The 17,582-nt window shown below is 41.7% G+C and overlaps 2 protein-coding genes across 3 annotated transcripts; both read left to right on the top strand.

Moving 5' to 3' along the window:
* Nucleotides 1-926: 926 nt before the first annotated feature.
* LOC134293630 (oocyte zinc finger protein XlCOF6-like) lies at nt 927-9,466 on the top strand. Its single transcript, XM_062961768.1, has 2 exons — nt 927-1,065; nt 3,119-9,466. The coding sequence occupies exons 1-2, from the start codon at nt 1,033-1,035 to the stop codon at nt 4,757-4,759; spliced, it is 1,674 nt and encodes a 557-aa protein (XP_062817838.1). The 5' UTR covers nt 927-1,032; the 3' UTR covers nt 4,760-9,466.
* On the top strand, nt 6,149-17,353 carry LOC100551637 (oocyte zinc finger protein XlCOF6). 2 transcript variants are annotated; one of them, XM_016998317.2, is made up of 2 exons: nt 6,149-6,286; nt 13,103-17,353. In XM_016998317.2, the coding sequence occupies exons 1-2, from the start codon at nt 6,236-6,238 to the stop codon at nt 15,359-15,361; spliced, it is 2,310 nt and encodes a 769-aa protein (XP_016853806.1). In that variant the 5' UTR covers nt 6,149-6,235; the 3' UTR covers nt 15,362-17,353. The 2 variants fall into 2 exon arrangements, with proteins under 2 accessions (XP_016853806.1, XP_016853807.1); XM_016998318.2 differs by lacking the exon at nt 6,149-6,286 and adding an exon at nt 10,997-11,115.
* Nucleotides 17,354-17,582: the final 229 nt, after the last annotated feature.

Genomic DNA, 17,582 nt, shown 5'->3' with positions numbered 1-17,582 from the left:
ATAATAATAATAATAATAATAATAATAATAATAATAATAATTAGGAGGTTTCGGTTCAGAAAATAATATGAAGTGAAGAATGGGGCCAGAAAGACACCATCCCACCATGTCTCCTGTGTCAATATAACAATATATAATACTAATACTATGCTATACTAATAATAGAATATATTGTATATACATATAATATTGATAATAATTTTAATGTAATGCAATATAATAATCATAATAATAATACACAATTATAATTGTATATTACATATTACATGTAATATTACTAATAATATTGCAGTATGGTGGTATAGTACAATATAGTAATAGATAATGCTTATATTGTGCTATGTGAATAATATAATATATTGTATGTACATAAAACTTCTAAGCCGCCCTGAGTCCCCTTTCAGGGTGAGAATGGCGGGGTATAAATGTCGCAAATAAATAAATAATAAATAAGCTAATAAAAGAAAAAAAATCCAGCCTGGCCCACAGCCTTAGAAAGGCAGAGGAGGAAAAGGCCTTGCGAAACTACAACTCCCAGATATTATTATTATTACAATTAATATTGTCATGACTCAATGATATATCAATGATATGGCAGGTTAAACCCTAATGGCCTTTCCCTTTGGTGCCCTCGTGTGGACGAAAGAATATTGCACTTGCCTTGATATGCTGATTCACTGCTCTTTGCTGCCATCAAGTGGCCAAACGGGGAAGCGCGCCGTTGAGCCCTGGAGGCGCCTCTCTGCTGCCCTCCGGTGGACAGGTTGGGAAACTACGCCTCTTTATTATATTTTCCCCTAGCCGCTTACTTGCTTCGCCCCGCCCAAGCTCCCTACACCGAGCCTCCCATTCGCCGGCTGTCCTGCCAATCAGGAGCGGCGCGTGGCCATTGGTTAAAGCATAGGCGGCAGAGAAGTAGTCGAGCGGGAAAGGCGACGCATGCGCAGAGCGTTTGTTCCGAGGCTCGGTTGGATTTAGCGCCACACGTCACGCCCCGCCCCTTCCGGCGCTGTCGTCACTTCCGGAGAAAAGATGCAGGCGTGCCTCGGATCTCGTTCTGGCCAGGTTGAGTTTCCGCCTTATTCTTTGTCAAGATCTGGTCTAAATAAAGGAAAATGTCCCGCAGAAATAGGCATAAAATGGGGGGCTGCGAGTTTTCCGGGCTGGCTGGCCATGTTCCAGAAGCACTCTCTCCTGACGTTTCGCCTGCATCTATGGCAGGCACCCTCAGAGGTTGTGGGGTCTGTTGGAAATTAGGCAAGTGGGGTTTATAGATCTGTGGAATGATGGGAGAAAGAACTCTTTTCTGTTGGGGGCAAGTGGGAATGATGCCATTGTCCAGCTTGATTAGCATGGAATGGCCTTGCAGCTTCGAAGCCCGGCTGCTCCCTGCCTGGGGGAATCCTTTGACAGTACACTAGAGTCTCCCTTATCCTACATAAACAGACCAGCAGAACCTGGGATAAGCAAAAATGTTGGATAATAAGGAGGGATGAAGGAAAAGCCTATTGTTGCGATATTACAAATTAAGCACCAAAACATCATGTTTTACAACAAATTTGACAGAAACAGCAGTTCAATACACGGTAACGCTATGTAGTAATTCCTGTATTTACGAATTTAGCACCAAAACATCACAGTGTATTGAAAAGATTGATTACAAAACATTGTCAACAAAAAGGCAGACTGCGCTGGATAATCCAGAACGTTGGATAAGCGAAAGTTGGACAAGTGAGACTCTACTGCATTAGCATAGCACAATATTACCATTATATATTACTATGCAGTATTGTACTATACCACAATACTGTAATATTTTTAGTAATATTAAGTGTAATATATAATATATATAATATAATATTTTATTATTAGTATTATATTGCATTACGTTACAATATTATCAATATATGTACAGTAGAGTCTCACTTATCCAAGCTTAAACAGGCCATCAGAACCTTGGATAAGCGAATATCTTGGATAATAAGGAGGGATTAAGGAAAAGCCTATTAAACATCAAATTAGGTTATGATTTTACAAATTAAGCACCAAAACATCATGTTATACAACAAATTTGACAGAAAAAACAGTAGTAATTGCTATATTTATTTACAGTATTTATATTCCGCCCTTCTTTCTCACCCCGAAGGGGACTCAGGGCGGATCACATTATACACACATAGGGCAAACATTCAATGCCCATAAACACATCAATCAGAGACAGACAGACAGACAGACGCAGAGGCAATTTAACCTTCTTCTGAGGGGATGTTTGATTCTGGCCACAGGGGGGAGCAGCTGCTTCATCATCCACTCTGACGGCACCTCCTCATTCCAGGTCGTAAATTAGTTAAACTTCATAAAATATTTGCAGAAATATTGACAAATATTAGTAATTATTTGCAGAAATATGCCTTCCATTCCTTTGGCCACATTTCGGTTGCACCCAATGAAATCAGTATGATGCTCTAATATTGGGAGGAGTTCCCTTGTCTTCCTTTTGTCATAAATCCTTTTCTCCCTCCTTTTTTTCTTTCTTTCTGGATTCATTCCCTTCTTTTTAAAGAACCAGTTCTTGCCTTTGCTGGTTTCTGGGTGTGCAAGTGAGACCCTGACGTCTGCCTTTCTATCCTGGCCCTTACCCACATCGACATTTTCCCTGTCATGTTATAGTTTGATTTCCATCCCATATTTATCTTCCCGACCTGCTTTGCTATTTGATGTATGTTCTATTTTGATATAGACACTCTTTTTATCAGTTTGATTTTTGTGCCCATTTATGTCCATACTGGACCTTTTTAATGCTGTGCATGATTGTGTATATTTCCTGCTCTTAATTATGTTTTTAAACTATGGCCTGTTTAATTTGTTTTTAAATGTGATGCTTGTTGTTTTAACTGTTTGATTTTATGATGTTATGTGATTTGTATTGGGCTTGTCCTCGTGTGAGCCGCTCTGAGTCCCCGTTGGGGAGATGGAGGCGGCATATAAAAATAAAATTATTATTTATTTATTGGTATTCCCATTTCCAACATGACCTAGGAAGGGAAAGGGGGGAAATGGTGGAGGTAAAGAAGGTTTCTCGCTTTCATCCTTGATCTTTTGCTTCTTTCTTGACCAGGGAAATGAGGATTCTGTGGAGCCACCCCCTGAATGGGAGAAACCATATACATGCCTGGAGTGTGGAAAGAGCTTCACTCAGAGTGCAAGTCTACGTTCACATCAAAGGATCCACACTGGGGAGAAACCGTATACATGCCAGGAGTGTGGACGGAGCTTCGCTTGGAGTACAGCTCTACGTTCACATCAAAGGACTCACACTGGGGGGAAACCCTATACATGCCTGGAGTGTGGAAAGAGCTTCACTCAGAGTTCAAGTCTACGTTCACATCAAAGGATTCACACTGGGGAGAAACTGTATACGTGCCAGGAGTGTGGACAGAGCTTCGCTTGGAGTACAGCTCTACGTTCACATCAAAGGACCCACACTGGGGAGAAACCCTATACATGCCTGGAGTGTGGACACGGCTTCACTCGTAGTGGAGATCTCTATAGACATCAAAAGACTCACACTGGGGAGAAACCCTATACATGCCAGGAGTGTGGACAGAACTTCACTCAGAGTGCAGGTCTACGTTCACATCAGTGGACCCACACTGGGGAGAAACCCTATACATGCCAGGAGTGTGGAAAGAGCTTCACTCAGAATGCAAGTCTACGTTCACATCAAAGGACACACACTGGGGAGAAACTGTATACATGCCTGGAATGTGGACACGGCTTCACTCGTAGTGGAGATCTGTATAGACATCAAAGGACCCACACTGGGGAGAAACCCTATACATGCCAGGAGTGTGGACAGAGCTTCACTCAGAGTGCAAGTCTATGTTCACATCAGTGGACCCACACTGAGGAGAAACCTTATACATGCTTGGAGTGTGGAAAGGGTTTCATTCGTAATTCTGGCCTACGTTTACATCAAAGAAGTCACACTGGGGAGAAACCCTATACATGCCAGGAGTGTGGACAGAGCTTCACTCAGAGTACAGGTCTACGTTTACATCAAAGGACTCACACTGGGGAGAAACCCTATACATGCCCGGAGTGTGGACAGAGCTTCACTCAGATTACAGGTCTACGTTCACATCAAAGGACCCACACTGGGGAGAAACCGTATACATGCCCAGAGTGTGGAAAGAGCTTTACCCAGAGTGGACAGCTACATTTACATCAAAGGACCCACACTGGGGAGAAACCTTATATATGCATAGAGTGTGGAAAGGGTTTCAGTCATAGTTCTGGCCTACGTTCACATCAAAGAAGTCACACTGGGGAGAAACCCTATACATGCCTGGAGTGTGGACAGAGCTTCTTTCGTAATTCAAATCTACGTTCACATCAAAGGACTCACACTGGGGAGAAGCCCTATACATGCCTGGAGTGTGGAAAGAGCTTCTCTCATAAATCAAATCTACGTTCACATCAGAGGACTCACACTGGGGAGAAACCCTATATATGCCTGGAGTGTGGACAGAGCTTCACTCAGAGTGCAGGTCTACATTCACATCAGAGGACTCACACTGGGGAGAAACCCTATACATGCCCAGAGTGTGGAAAGAGCTTCTCTCATAATTCAAGTCTACGTTCACATGAAAGGATTCACACTGGGGAGAAACCCTATACGTGCCTGGAGTGTGGACTGAGCTTCACTCATCGTTCACATTTGCATTCACATCAACAGACTCACACTGGAACCCTATAAACCAGGGATCCCCAAACTAAGGCCCGGGGGCCGGATGCGGCCCTCCAAGGTCACTTACCTGGCCCCTGTCCTAAACTTTAGACTTAGGGTTGACCTAAGTCTGCCTGGTCTTTGGAGATCATTTTGCTTACCTATGGTCTTTTGAGATTGTCTAGATGGTCTTTGAAGGTCTCTTTGCTTAGCTACGGCCTTAGGAGACAATCTAGATGGCTTTTGGAGATCACTTTCCTTACCTATGGTTTTATGAGATTGTCTAGAGGGCCTTTGGGGGGCCCTTTCCTTCTCTATGGTCTTATGAAACCATCTAGATGGCCTTTGAGGGTCCCTTTCCTTAGCTATGGTCTTCTGATGGCCTTATGAGATCATGTACATGGCCTTTGAGGGTCCTTTTCCTTACCTATGGTTTTATGAGACCATCTAGATGGTCTTTGGAGGTCTCTTTGCTTACCTATGGTCTTATGAGATTGTCTAGATCAGGGGTCCCCAAACTAAGGCCCTCCAAGGTCATTGACCTGGCCTCTGTCCTAAACTTTAGACTTAGGGTTGACCTAAGTCTGAAATGACTTGAAGGCACACAACAACAACAATCCTCATTTTGGACTATTTCATCCTAGTCCGGCCCCCCAACAGTCTGAGGGACTGTGAATCGGCCCTCCACTTACAAAGTTTGAGGACCCCTGCTATAAACGCAAGGTGTGTGGGAAGAGCATCTCTGAGAGTTCAATCCTACATAAAGATGGAATCAACGTTGGAGAGAACAGGGGTGTTTGACCCCAAAGAGACTCACCAAGACACAGCTTTCCTAACTTTTCATGTTGGTGCCAGATTGGACCCCGACTACTGTACAGACAATAAAGAGTATAATTGAAAGCCTCAACAACAGTAAAGCTCCCTGAGAAGACTTTTTACCACCAGAGTTATTTAAATCCAACCCTGACTGCTGGGCCCCCCTAATAGCAGGTCTATTACTCACATAAATAGCATTGCCAATATTCCTACTGGTGGGAAATTAGCAATAATTATCCCTATTTACAAAAAAAAGGTGCAAAAAAATCCAAATAGCCTAATAGCTATAGTGGCCAATATCTAAGTACTTTTTTCTGAATTAGAGCATTGGGAATATGAAAATAAAATTCTATCAGAAGAACAAGCTGGCTGCAGATCAGGAAGATCCACCATGAATAACTCATGAATAACCATCTAATATATAAACATCTAAAAAGAAAGAGCAGATTTTATGTTGCTTTCATTGACTTAAAGGCAGCCTTTGACAGCATCAACTGAGAGCTCCTCTGGAAAAAAATAACAGTACATGAATAGATCGTGGATTACTACTCCTGGTCAAAAGTTTCTACTCCAACAACCATATCCAGGTCAGAACGGGAATCAGTGGTGCCTTGACAAAGAGAATAGATTCCTGCAAAGGTGTAAGACAAGGAGGTTTATTGGCCCCTTTACTTTTCAACCTTTATATGAATGACCTGCCAGACCACCTCAGCAGCTCCGAGGTCCACATGCCAAAAATTGGTAAGAGACACATACATACTCTTCTATACACAGATGACATGGTTTTGATGTCTAATACCCCAATAGGACTACCGTGTTTCCCTGAAAATAAGACACCCCCATAAAATAAGACCTAGCAGAGATTTTGGTGACTGGCCAAATATAAGACATCCCCTGAAAGTAAGACCTACAGTAGAGTCTCACTTATCCAACATAAATGGGCCGGCAGAATGTTGGATAAGTGAATATGTTGGATAATAAGGAGAGATTAAGAAAAAAGCCTATTAAACATCAAAATAGGTTGATTTTACAAATTAAGCGCCAAAACATCATGTTATACAACAAATTTGACAGAAAAAGTAGTTCATTACACATTAATGCTATGTAGTAATTACTGTATTTACGAATTTAGCACCAAAATATCATGATATATTGAAAACATTGACTACAAAAATGTGTTGGATAATCCAGAATGTTGGATAAGTGAGTGTTGGATAAGTGAGACTCTACTGTAGCTGGAGGAAGTGTTAGGAATTGTGGGAGTAGAAGTCAAAAACACCTGGAGGGAGGGCCCAAGTTGGCCCAGGCCTGGTTTGGACTCATCAACCATTTCAAGGCAGATGATTGTGATCCGGAAACCTGTTTTCTATGACAGTTTAAACCAGTGATTCCCAAAGTGGGTGCTACTGCCCCCTGGTGGGCGCTGCAGCAATCCAGGGGGGCGGTGATGGCCACAGGTGCATTTGAATGTTTTAACATTTTTTGTATTACTTTTCTATTCTGAGTTCAAAAAATAGTTCCATAATTTCAAACATCAATGTTTCTAATTTACACCTTTCTTTACAATATTTTACCAAAAAAGGTGGAAACATTAATACGTATGTCTTTCTGTTTAATTGCTATTAAAAAATTTGAAAATTAATTTCCAGGGGGTGTTGAGTAATATTTTTTTCTGGAAAGGGGGCAGTAGGCCAAATAATAATAATAATAACTTTATTTTTATACCCCGCCCCATCTCCCCAAAGGGACTCGGGGCGGCTTACATGGGGCCTAGCCCGATAAGCCCTGTTTTATACGAACTTTTGTTTTGTAGATTGTTTTATATGAATAGTTGTTTTTACATTGTTTTTAGGCATTGAATTTTTGCCTATTTACTGTAAGCCGCTTTGAGTCTCCTCGGAGAGAAAGGCGGGGTAAAAGTGATGTAAATAAATAAATAAAGCAATCAATATCAATAGCACGACTATAAAACAATTATACCAGTAAAACATCAATAGCAATAAAACAATCCTTAAAATCGGCAAAAAGCATACCAAAAACATACAATATTAAAACAGGAGACTAATTCATAAAATCCAGAACAGAATGTGCCGGTAGAAATGGACAATAAAGTGCAAAATTGGCATAAGTTTGGGAACCACTGGTCTAAACTGTCACAAAATCCAGGTTTCTTATTTAACACCAGTAAAGGTAGCAAACATCAATAAAAATGCCACAAAAAGTTGTTGGAGAAGTTGCCAGGAGGTGGGAACATATATACATATGTGGTGGCAATGTAAATATGTAAATGTATTTTGGGGGAAGGTATTTAGAGAAATAGAAGCCATAATGGAGAAGAAGATAGGAAAAAGTGCAAGTATTGCATTGTTGTCATTATATAATGTCAAGAATTTGAAAAAACAGAAGGATGCAATAAATAATATGTTAACTGCAGCAAGATTGTTGATAGCAAAGAACTGGAAAGGTAGAATAAACATAGAAATAGAAGAATGGTATAAAGAACTATAGAAATTAGCAATAAATGATCAGTTGATATGTAGGTTAAGAGTTAGGAAAAGGGTATGGAAGGAAAATGACTTTGACGAGGTTTGGGGAAAATTCGTTGAGAAGGGTTTAAAAGAAGTAGATGGGAAATTACCTCCACAAGAAGATATTGTATTTTGGAAAGAATGTAAATTGAAGTGGTTCGGGGGGGGGGGGGACAGAGGTGAACAAAACAGCATACAAGATATGTATACAAGATATATATATGCAGTGAATTAATTGTGACATATAAGAGAATGGAAGGTACTGATGTATTTGATGTATTTTAAGAAAACTAATAAAATAATTTTTTTAAAAAGACATGTAAAGCAACGTAGGTGTGATAGTGCACAACCCCTTATAAAATTTTCAATATCTATCTATCCACACAATAAAGGTGTCAGGATGTGAAAGCCCAGCACTCATAACAGCTGAATTCTCCACATCCCATCAGAGCAATGGGGGGTGGGAGATAATCTAAATCAGGGGTCCCCAAACTAAGGCCCGGGGGCTGAATGCGGCCCTCCAAGGTCATTTACCTGGCCACTGCCCTCAGTTTTATAATATAATATTTTTATATCAGTTTTAATAATATCATATTGTATATACATATAATATTGATAGAAATATTATAATGTAATACAATGTAATACTAATAATAATACCATATAATAATATTAATTATATACTATATATTACATGTAATATTACTAATAATATTACAATATAGTAGTATAATTTAATATAGTAATATATAATGCTAATATTGTTCTATGTTAATAATATAATATATTGTATATACTGTAGATATAAATTGTAAACTGCTCTGAGTCCCCTTCGGGGTGAGAAGGACAGGATATAAATTTAGTAAATAATAAATAAATAAATAAATTTTTGACAGGCTCACCCAAAATCTGAAATGACTTGAAGGCACACAACAATAATCCTAATTAATTTGACTATCTTGTTGGCCAAAAGCAGGTCCACACTTCCCATTGAAATCCTGATCGGTTTGAGTTGGTTAAAATTGTTTTTATTTTTAAATATTGTATTTTTCTTTGTTTGTTGTTGTTTTTGCACTACAAATAAGACATATGCAGTGTGCATAGGAATTTGTTCATTTTTTTTCTTGAAATGATCATTCGGCCCCTCAACAGTCTGAAGGATTGTGGACTGGCCCTATGCTTTAAAAGTTTGAGGACCCCTGATCTAAATGATAAGGGTTTTATGGCCTGCTCTGGTTTTTCAAGCCTGGGAAAGGACTACATAACAGATACCTGTGAATATGGAAAGAGGGGAGGAAGGAGGTGGATATTCTTGGGGTTTGGCAGGAATACGTTAGTTCTAGCTTTGTTTTCAACTTGAAAAGAAGGACTTCAATAAAGCGTTTCCACGGAACTGCCTGTGTGAGCCTGCATTGAGTCCTATAGCTCTCAAGATCTGACACCAGGCCTGGCACACAGAACCCCCACAACCAAGCGAAAACACTGAACACATTTGGGAGAATGGGCTTTGGTTGGTGGGAGTTGTAGTTCGCCTGCACCCAGAGAGCACTGAGAACCCAAACAAAGATGGATCTGGACCAAACGTGGCACATGGACGCACCGTGGCCAACTCTGAAAACAGGCAGGATCTGGGGGCCACTGACCCACCATTTTGGGAGTTGTAGTCCACCCACATACTTCTGCATTTCCTAATGGGAGCATTCATTCCAAACAAAAGCAGAGACTGACTTTTTCCTACCGAAATAGCCATGTGCACCCCCTCTCCCAGGCATCGCCAAGTACAGACGCTAGTTCTTAATATTAATATAGATACACTTTCATTTATTTAAATAAATAAATATATACAAATAAATAAAAATAAATAGGCCCGGGCTGTGGCGCAGGCGGGAGAGCAAGCCAGCTGCAATTAACTGCAATGAATCACTCTGACCAGGAGGTCATGAGTTCGAGGCCCGCTCGGAGCCTGTGTTTGTCTTGTCTTTGTTCTATGATAAAAGGCATTGAATGTTTGCCTTATATGTGTAATGTGATCCGCCCTGAGTCCCCTTCGGGGTGAGAAAGAAGGGCAGAATATAAATGCTCTAAATAAATAATAAATAAACCAATTAAAATAAATAAATCCAGCCTGGCCCACAGCCTTGGAAAACAGAGTTTTGCCATGGAATCCTTGGGACGTCTAGTTTCACAAGCGTCCCAACCAGATAGTGCTGGTGCCATGACAAACTACAACTCCCAGGATCCCACAATATAGCTGGGCGTTAGTTCAGAGAGTTTTCTATTGCTACCTGGGACCCACGGCATAATGCGACGTTTTTCCTGGGAGCTGTAGTTTGGCAGAGGAGGTCAAAGGCCTTGGGAAACTGCACCTCCCAGGCTCCCATAGCATTGAGCTGCGGCAGAGATGCCCTTTAGTTAGAATTGTATAGGGGGCTGGGAGTTGTAGTTTGGAGAAGCTACAGCACTCTCAGGCAGAGGAGGAAAAGGCCATGCCAAACTGCAGCTCCCAGGATATTATTAATAGTAGTATTAATATTAATTGCCATGGATCAATGATATATCAATGATATTGCAGGTTAAGCCCTAACAGTCATTCCCTTTGGTGCCCTCTCGTGGACAAAAGAATATTGCACTTGCCTTGATATGCTGATGTGATGGCCCTTTGCTGCCATCAAGGGGCCAAACGGAGAAGCGCGCCCTTGAGCCCTGGAGGCGCCTCTCTGCTGCCATCCTGAGGACAGAGCCGGAAACTGCGCCTCTGTATTATATTTTCTCCCAGCCGCTTATTTGCTTCGCCCCGCCCAAGCTCCCTACACCGAGCCTCCCATTCGCCGGCTGTCCTGCCAATCAGGAGCGGCGCGTGGTCATTGGTTAAAGCATAGGCGGCAGAGAAGTAGTCGAGCGGGAAAGGCGACGCATGCGCGGAGCGTTTGTTCCGAGGCTCGGTTGGATTTAGCGCCAATCACATCACGCCCAGCCCCTTCCGGCGCTGTCGTCACTTCCGGAAGAGAGATGCAAGGGGGCCTCGGATCTCGTCCTGACCAGGTTGAGTTTCCGCCTTATTCTTTGTCAAGATCTGGTCTAAATAAAGGAAAATGTCCCTCAGAAATAGGCATAAAATGGGGGGCTGCGAGTTTTAAGGGCTGGCTGGCCATGTTCCAGAAGCACTCTCTCCTGATGTTTCGCCTGCATCTATGGCAGGCACCCTCAGAGGTTGTGGGGTCTGTTGGAAATGAGGCAAGTGGGGTTTATAGATCTGTGGAATGATGGGAGAAAGAACTCTTTTCTGTTGGGGGCAAGTGGGAATGATGCCATTGTCCAGCTTGATTAGCATGGAATGGCCTTGCAGCTTCGAAGCCCGGCTGCTCCCTGCCTGGGGGAATCCTTTGATAGTACAGTAGAATCTCGCTTATCCAACATAAACAGACCAGCAGAACCTTGGATAAGCAAACATGTTGGATAATAAGGGATGAAGGTGAAGAATTACAACCTTCACACTGGCCTCCAACAGACAGGAGTTCTTTCCCCACTCTGGACCGTCCGCAGATATATAAACCTTCCTTGCTTAATTTTTCCATATCCCTCACAACCTCTGAGGATGCCTGCCATAGATGTGGCTGAAACGCCAGGAGAGAATGCTTCTGGAACAAGGCCAGACAGCCTGGAAAACACGCAACATCCCTGTGATCCCGGCCATGAATGCCTTTGACCACACGCTGAATCATAAAGATGTTTGCATAAATGTTCATAAAATATTGGCAGAAATATTGACAAATCTTAGTAAATTTTTGGAGAAATATGCCTTCCGTTCCTTTGGCCACATTTCAGTTGCACCCAATGAAATCAGTATGATGCTCCAATATTGGGAGGAGTTCCCTTGTCTTCCTTTTGTCATAAATCCTTTTCTCCCTCCTTTTTTTCTTTCTTTCTGGATTCATTCCCTTCTTTTTAAATAACCAGTTCTTGCCTTTGCTGGTTGCTGGGTGTGCAAGTGAGACCCTGACGTCTGCCTTTCTATCCTGGCCCTTACCCACATCGACATTTTCCCTGTCATGTTATAGTTTGAATTTCATCCCATATTTATCTTCCCTTCCTGCTTTGTCTATTTGATGTATGTTCTATTTTGATATAGACACTCTTTTTAACAGTTTGATTTTTGTGTCCATTTATGTCCATACTGGACCTTTTTAATGCTGTGCATGATTGTGTATATTTCCTGCTCTTAATTATGTTTTTAAACTATGGCCTGTTTAATTTGTTTTTAAATGTGATGCTTGTTGTTTTAACTGTTTGATTTTATGATGTTATGTGATTTGTATTGGGCTTGTCCTCGTGTGAGCCGCTCTGAGTCCCCATTGGGGAGATGGAGGCGGCATATAAAAATAAAATTATTATTGTATGACACAGCAAACAAGATAGACATGCTGGATTTCGTATCACAAAATCACAAGTCGAACACTTCCCAAGAGTTTGGGACTGTGTGATGTATTTTCGGATGATGCGCGCAGTTCCCAGTTGAGTGGCCTTTTGCAGTAGGCAGATCGTAATTTTGTCAATGCCTTTTGTTTCCAAATGCCAGCTGAGATCTTTTGGCAAGGCACCCAGTGTGCCCATCACCACCGGGACCACCTATACTGGTTTCTGCCAGAGTCTTTGCAGTTCACAGTCTGCATTTTGAGTCATCAGCTGATTTTTCGATCTTGGCCTTAATTGCCTTTGTTCTGATGGCTTACTCCTGGGCTGCAAGGATCAGGCCTTCTGTCTCCTTCTTCAGGGTCCCATTCGTGAGCCATCAGCTTATCAGCTTTTCCTTCAATTTTGTCAAAGAACTTTCCATGCAATGTTTTGTTGTGTCAGCTGTCCGCTCTAGTTTGTAGTGTAGTTTTCTTTTTCTGATTCTGATTATTATTATTATTATTATTTCTTGGTATTCCCATTTCCAACATGACCTAGGGAGGGAAAGGGGGGAAATAGTGGAAGTAAAGAAGGTTTCCCGCTTTCATTCTTGATCTTTTGCTTCTTTCTTGACCAGGGAAATGAGGAGCCACCCCTTGGAGGGGGGAAACCGTATACATGCCTGGAGTGTGGACACGGCTTCACTCGTAGTGGAGATTTGCATAGACATCAAAGGACTCACACTGGGGAGAAACCCTATACATGCCTGGAGTGTGGACAGAGCTTCACTCAGAGTACAGGTCTACGTTCACATCAAAGGACCCACACTGGGGAGAAACCGTATACATGCTTGGAATGTGGAAAGGGTTTCATTCGTAATTCTGGCCTACGTTCACATCAAAGAAGTCACACTGGGGAGAAACCCTATACATGCCTGGAGTGTGGAAAGAGCTTCACTCACATTTCAGGTCTACGTTCACATCAGAGGACTCACACTGGGGAGAAACCCTATACATGCCAGGAGTGTGGACAGAGCTTCTCTCAGAGTGCAAGTCTACGTTCACATGAAAGGACCCACACTGGGGAGAAACCTTATACATGCTTGGAGTGTGGAAAGGGTTTCATTCGTAATTCTGGCCTACGTTCACATCAAAGAAGTCACACTGGGGAGAAACCCTATACATGCCTAGAGTGTGGAAAGAGCTTCACTCACAGTTCAGTTCTACGTTTACATCAGAAGACTCACACTGGGGAGAAACCCTATACATGCCTGGAGTGTGGAAAGAGCTTCACTCAGAGTACAAGTCTACGTTCACATCAGAGAACTCACACTGGGGAGAAACCCTACACATGCCTGGAGTGTGGACAGAGGTTCATTCGTAATTCAAATCTACGTTCACATCAGAGGACTCACACTGGGGAGAAACTCTATACATGCCTGGAGTGTGGGCAGCACTTTACTGAGAATGGAAGTCTACACAAACATCAAAGGACTCACACTGGGGAGAAACCCTATACATGCCTGGAATGTGGACAGAGCTTCTTTCGTAATTCAAATCTACGTTCACATCAGAGGATTCACACTGGGGAGAAACCCTATACATGCCTGGAGTGTGGACAGAGCTTCTCTCATAATTCAAGTCTATGTTTACATCAGAGGACTCACACTGGGGAGAAACCCTATACATGCCAGGAGTGTGGACAGAGCTTCACTCAGAGTACAAGACTACGTTCACATCAAAGGACCCACACTGGGGAGAAACCTTATACATGCTTGGAGTGTGGAAAGGGTTTCATTGATAGTTCGGGCCTACGTTCACATCTAAGAAGTCACACTGGGGAGAAACCCTATACATGCCTGGAGTGTGGACAGAGCTTCTCTCATAATTCAAGTCTACGTTCACATCAAAGGACTCACACTGGGGAGAAACCCTATACATGCCTGGAGTGTGGACAGAGCTTCTTTCATAATTCAAGTCTACGTTCACATCAGAGGACTCACACTGGGGAGAAACCCTATACATGCCTGGAGTGTGGAAAGACTTTCATTCAGAGTGCAGGTCTACGTTCACATCAAAGGATTCATACTGGGGAGAAACCCTATACATGCCTAGAGTGTGGAAAGAGCTTCACTCATAGCTCAGGTCTATGTTCACATCAGAAGACTCACACTGGGGAGAAACCCTATAAATGCCTGGAGTGTGGACAGAGTTGCAGTAATAGTTCTAGTCTACGTTCACATCAAAGGATTCATACTGGGGAGAAACCCTATACATGCTTCGAGTGTGGAAAGAGCTTCACTCATAGCTCAGGTCTATGTTCACATCAAAGGACTCACACTGGGGAGAAATCCTATACATGCCTGGAGTGTGGAATGAGCTTTACTCATAGTTCAGGTCTACTTTCACATCAAAGGACTCACACTGGGGAGAAACCCTATATATGCCTGGAGTGTGGACAGAGCTTCACTCAGAGTGCAGGTCTACGTTCACATCAAAGGACCCACACTGGGGAGAAACCATATACATGCCCAGACTGTGGACAGAGTTTCTCTCATAGTTCAGGTCTACATTCACATCAAATTACTCACTCTGGGGAGAAATCCTATACATGCCTGGAGTGTGGAAAGAGCTTCACTCACAGTTCAGGTCTACGTTCACATCAGAAGACTCACACTGGGGAGAAACCCTATACATGCCTGGAGTGTGGTCAGAGCTTTGCCCAGGCTGCAAGTCTACGTAGACATCAAAGGACTCACACTGGGGAAAAAGCCTATACATGCCCGGAGTGTGGAAAGAGCTTTTCCCAGATTGGAAGTCTACGTAGACATCAAAGGACTCGACACTGGGAAGAAACCCTATACATGCCCGGAGTGTGGAAAGAGCTTCATTCGTAGTTCAGGTCTACATTAACATGAAAGGGTTCACACTGGGGAGAAACCCTATACCGAGCATCAACCAAGAGCTCCTCTGGAAAAAAATAACAGTACATGGAATAGAACGTAGATTACTACTCCTGATCAAAAGTTTTTACTCCAACAACCATATCCAGGTCGGAACGGGAATCAGTGGTGCCTTGACAAAGAGAATAGATTCCTGCAAAGGTGTAAGACAAGGAGGTTTATTGGCCCCTTTACTTTTCAACCTTTATATGAATGACCTGCCAGACCACCTCAGCAGCTCCGAGGTCCACATGCCAAAAATTGGTAACAGACACATACTTTTCTATACGCGGATGACATGGTTTTGATGTCTAATACTCCAATAGGACTACTGTGTTTCCCTGAAAATAAGACACCCCCATAAAATAAGACCTAGCAGAGATTTTGGTGACTGGCCAAATATAAGACATCCCCTGAAAGTAAGACCTAGCTGGAGGAAGTGTTAGGAATTGTGGGAGAAGTCAAAAACACCTGGAGGGCCGAAGTTGGCCCAGGCCTGGTTTAGACTCATATCATCCATTTCAAGGCAGATAATCTAGATCCGGAAACCTGTTTTCTATGACAGTTTAGACCAGTGATTCCCAAAGTGGGCGCTACTGCCCCCTGGTGGGCGCTGCAGCAATCCAGGGGGGCGGTGATGGCCACAGGTGCATTTGAATGTTTTAACTTTTTATGTATTACCTTTCTATTCTGGGTTCAAAAAATAGTTCCATAATTTCAAACTTCAATGTTTCTAATTTACACCTTTCTTTACAATATTTTACGAAAACGGTTGAAACATTAATACAGTAGAGTCTCACTTATCCAACGTAAACGGGCCGGCAGAAGCTTGGATAAGCGAATATCTTGGATAATAAGAAGGGATTAAGGAAAAGCCTATTAAACATCAAATTAGGTTATGATTTTACAAATTAAGCACCAAAACTTCATGTTATACAACAAATTGGACAGAAGAAGTAGTTCAATACGCAGTAATGTTATGTTGTAATTACTGTATTTACGAATTTAGCACCAAAATATCACGATATATTGAAAACATTGACTACAAAAATGGCTTGGATAATCCAGAAGCTTGGATAAGCGAGGCTTGAATAAGTGAGACTCTACTGTACATATGTCTTTCTGTTTAATTGCTATTAAAAATTTTAAATAATTAATTTCCAGGGGGCGTTGAGTAATATTTTTTTTCTGGAAAGGGGGCGGTAGACCAAATAAGTTTGGGAACCACTGGTCTAAACTGTCACAAAATCCAGGTTCCTTAATCCAGATTATCTGCTTTGAAGCAGATGATACGAGTCTAAACTGCCATAGGAAACAGGTTTCTAAATCCAGAAAAGGTAGCAAACATCAATAAAAATGCCACAAAAAAATGTTGTAGAAGTTGCCAGGAGGTGGGAACATATATACATATGTGGTGGCAATGTAAATATGTAAATGTATTTTGGGGGAAGGTATTTAGAGAAATAGAAGCCATAATGGAGAAGAAGATAGAAAAAAGTGCTGATATTGCATTGTTGTCATTATATAATGTCAAGAATTTGAAAGGAAAAAAAAAGAGAACAATGCAATAAATAATATGTTAACTGCAGCAAGATTGTTGATAGCAAGGAACTGGAAAGGTAGAATAAACATACAAATAGAAGAATGGTATAAAGAACTATAGAAATTAGCAATAAATGATCAGTTGATATGTAGGTTAAGAGTTAGGAAAGGGGTATGGAAGGAAAATGACTTTGACGAGGTTTGGGGAAAATTCGTTGAGAAGGGTTTAAAAGAAGTAGATGGGAAATTACCTCCACAAGAAGATATTGTATTTTGGAAAGAATGTAAATTGAAGTTGATATATAGTTGATGCAATGAATTAAGTGTGAAAAATATGAGAATGGAAGGTACTGATGTATTTGATGTATTTTAAGAAAACTAATAAAAAATTTTTTTAAAAAGCAACGTGGGTGTGACAGCGCACAACCCTTATAAAATTTTCAATATCTATCTAAACACACAATAAAGGTGTCAGGATGTGAAAGCCCAGCACTCATAACAGCTGAACTCTCCACATCCCGTCAGAGCAATGGGGGGTGGGAGATAATCTAAATGATAAGGGTTTTATGGCCTGCTCTGGTTTTTCAAGCCTGGGAAAGGACTACATAACAGATTTTATTTATTTATTTGCTAC

Source organism: Anolis carolinensis, unplaced genomic scaffold (assembly GCF_035594765.1).
Source record: "Anolis carolinensis isolate JA03-04 unplaced genomic scaffold, rAnoCar3.1.pri scaffold_9, whole genome shotgun sequence".
NCBI lineage: Eukaryota > Metazoa > Chordata > Lepidosauria > Squamata > Dactyloidae > Anolis > Anolis carolinensis.
The sequence above is the reverse complement of the archived record's forward strand: the minus strand, read 5'-3'. Positions and strand labels throughout refer to the sequence as shown.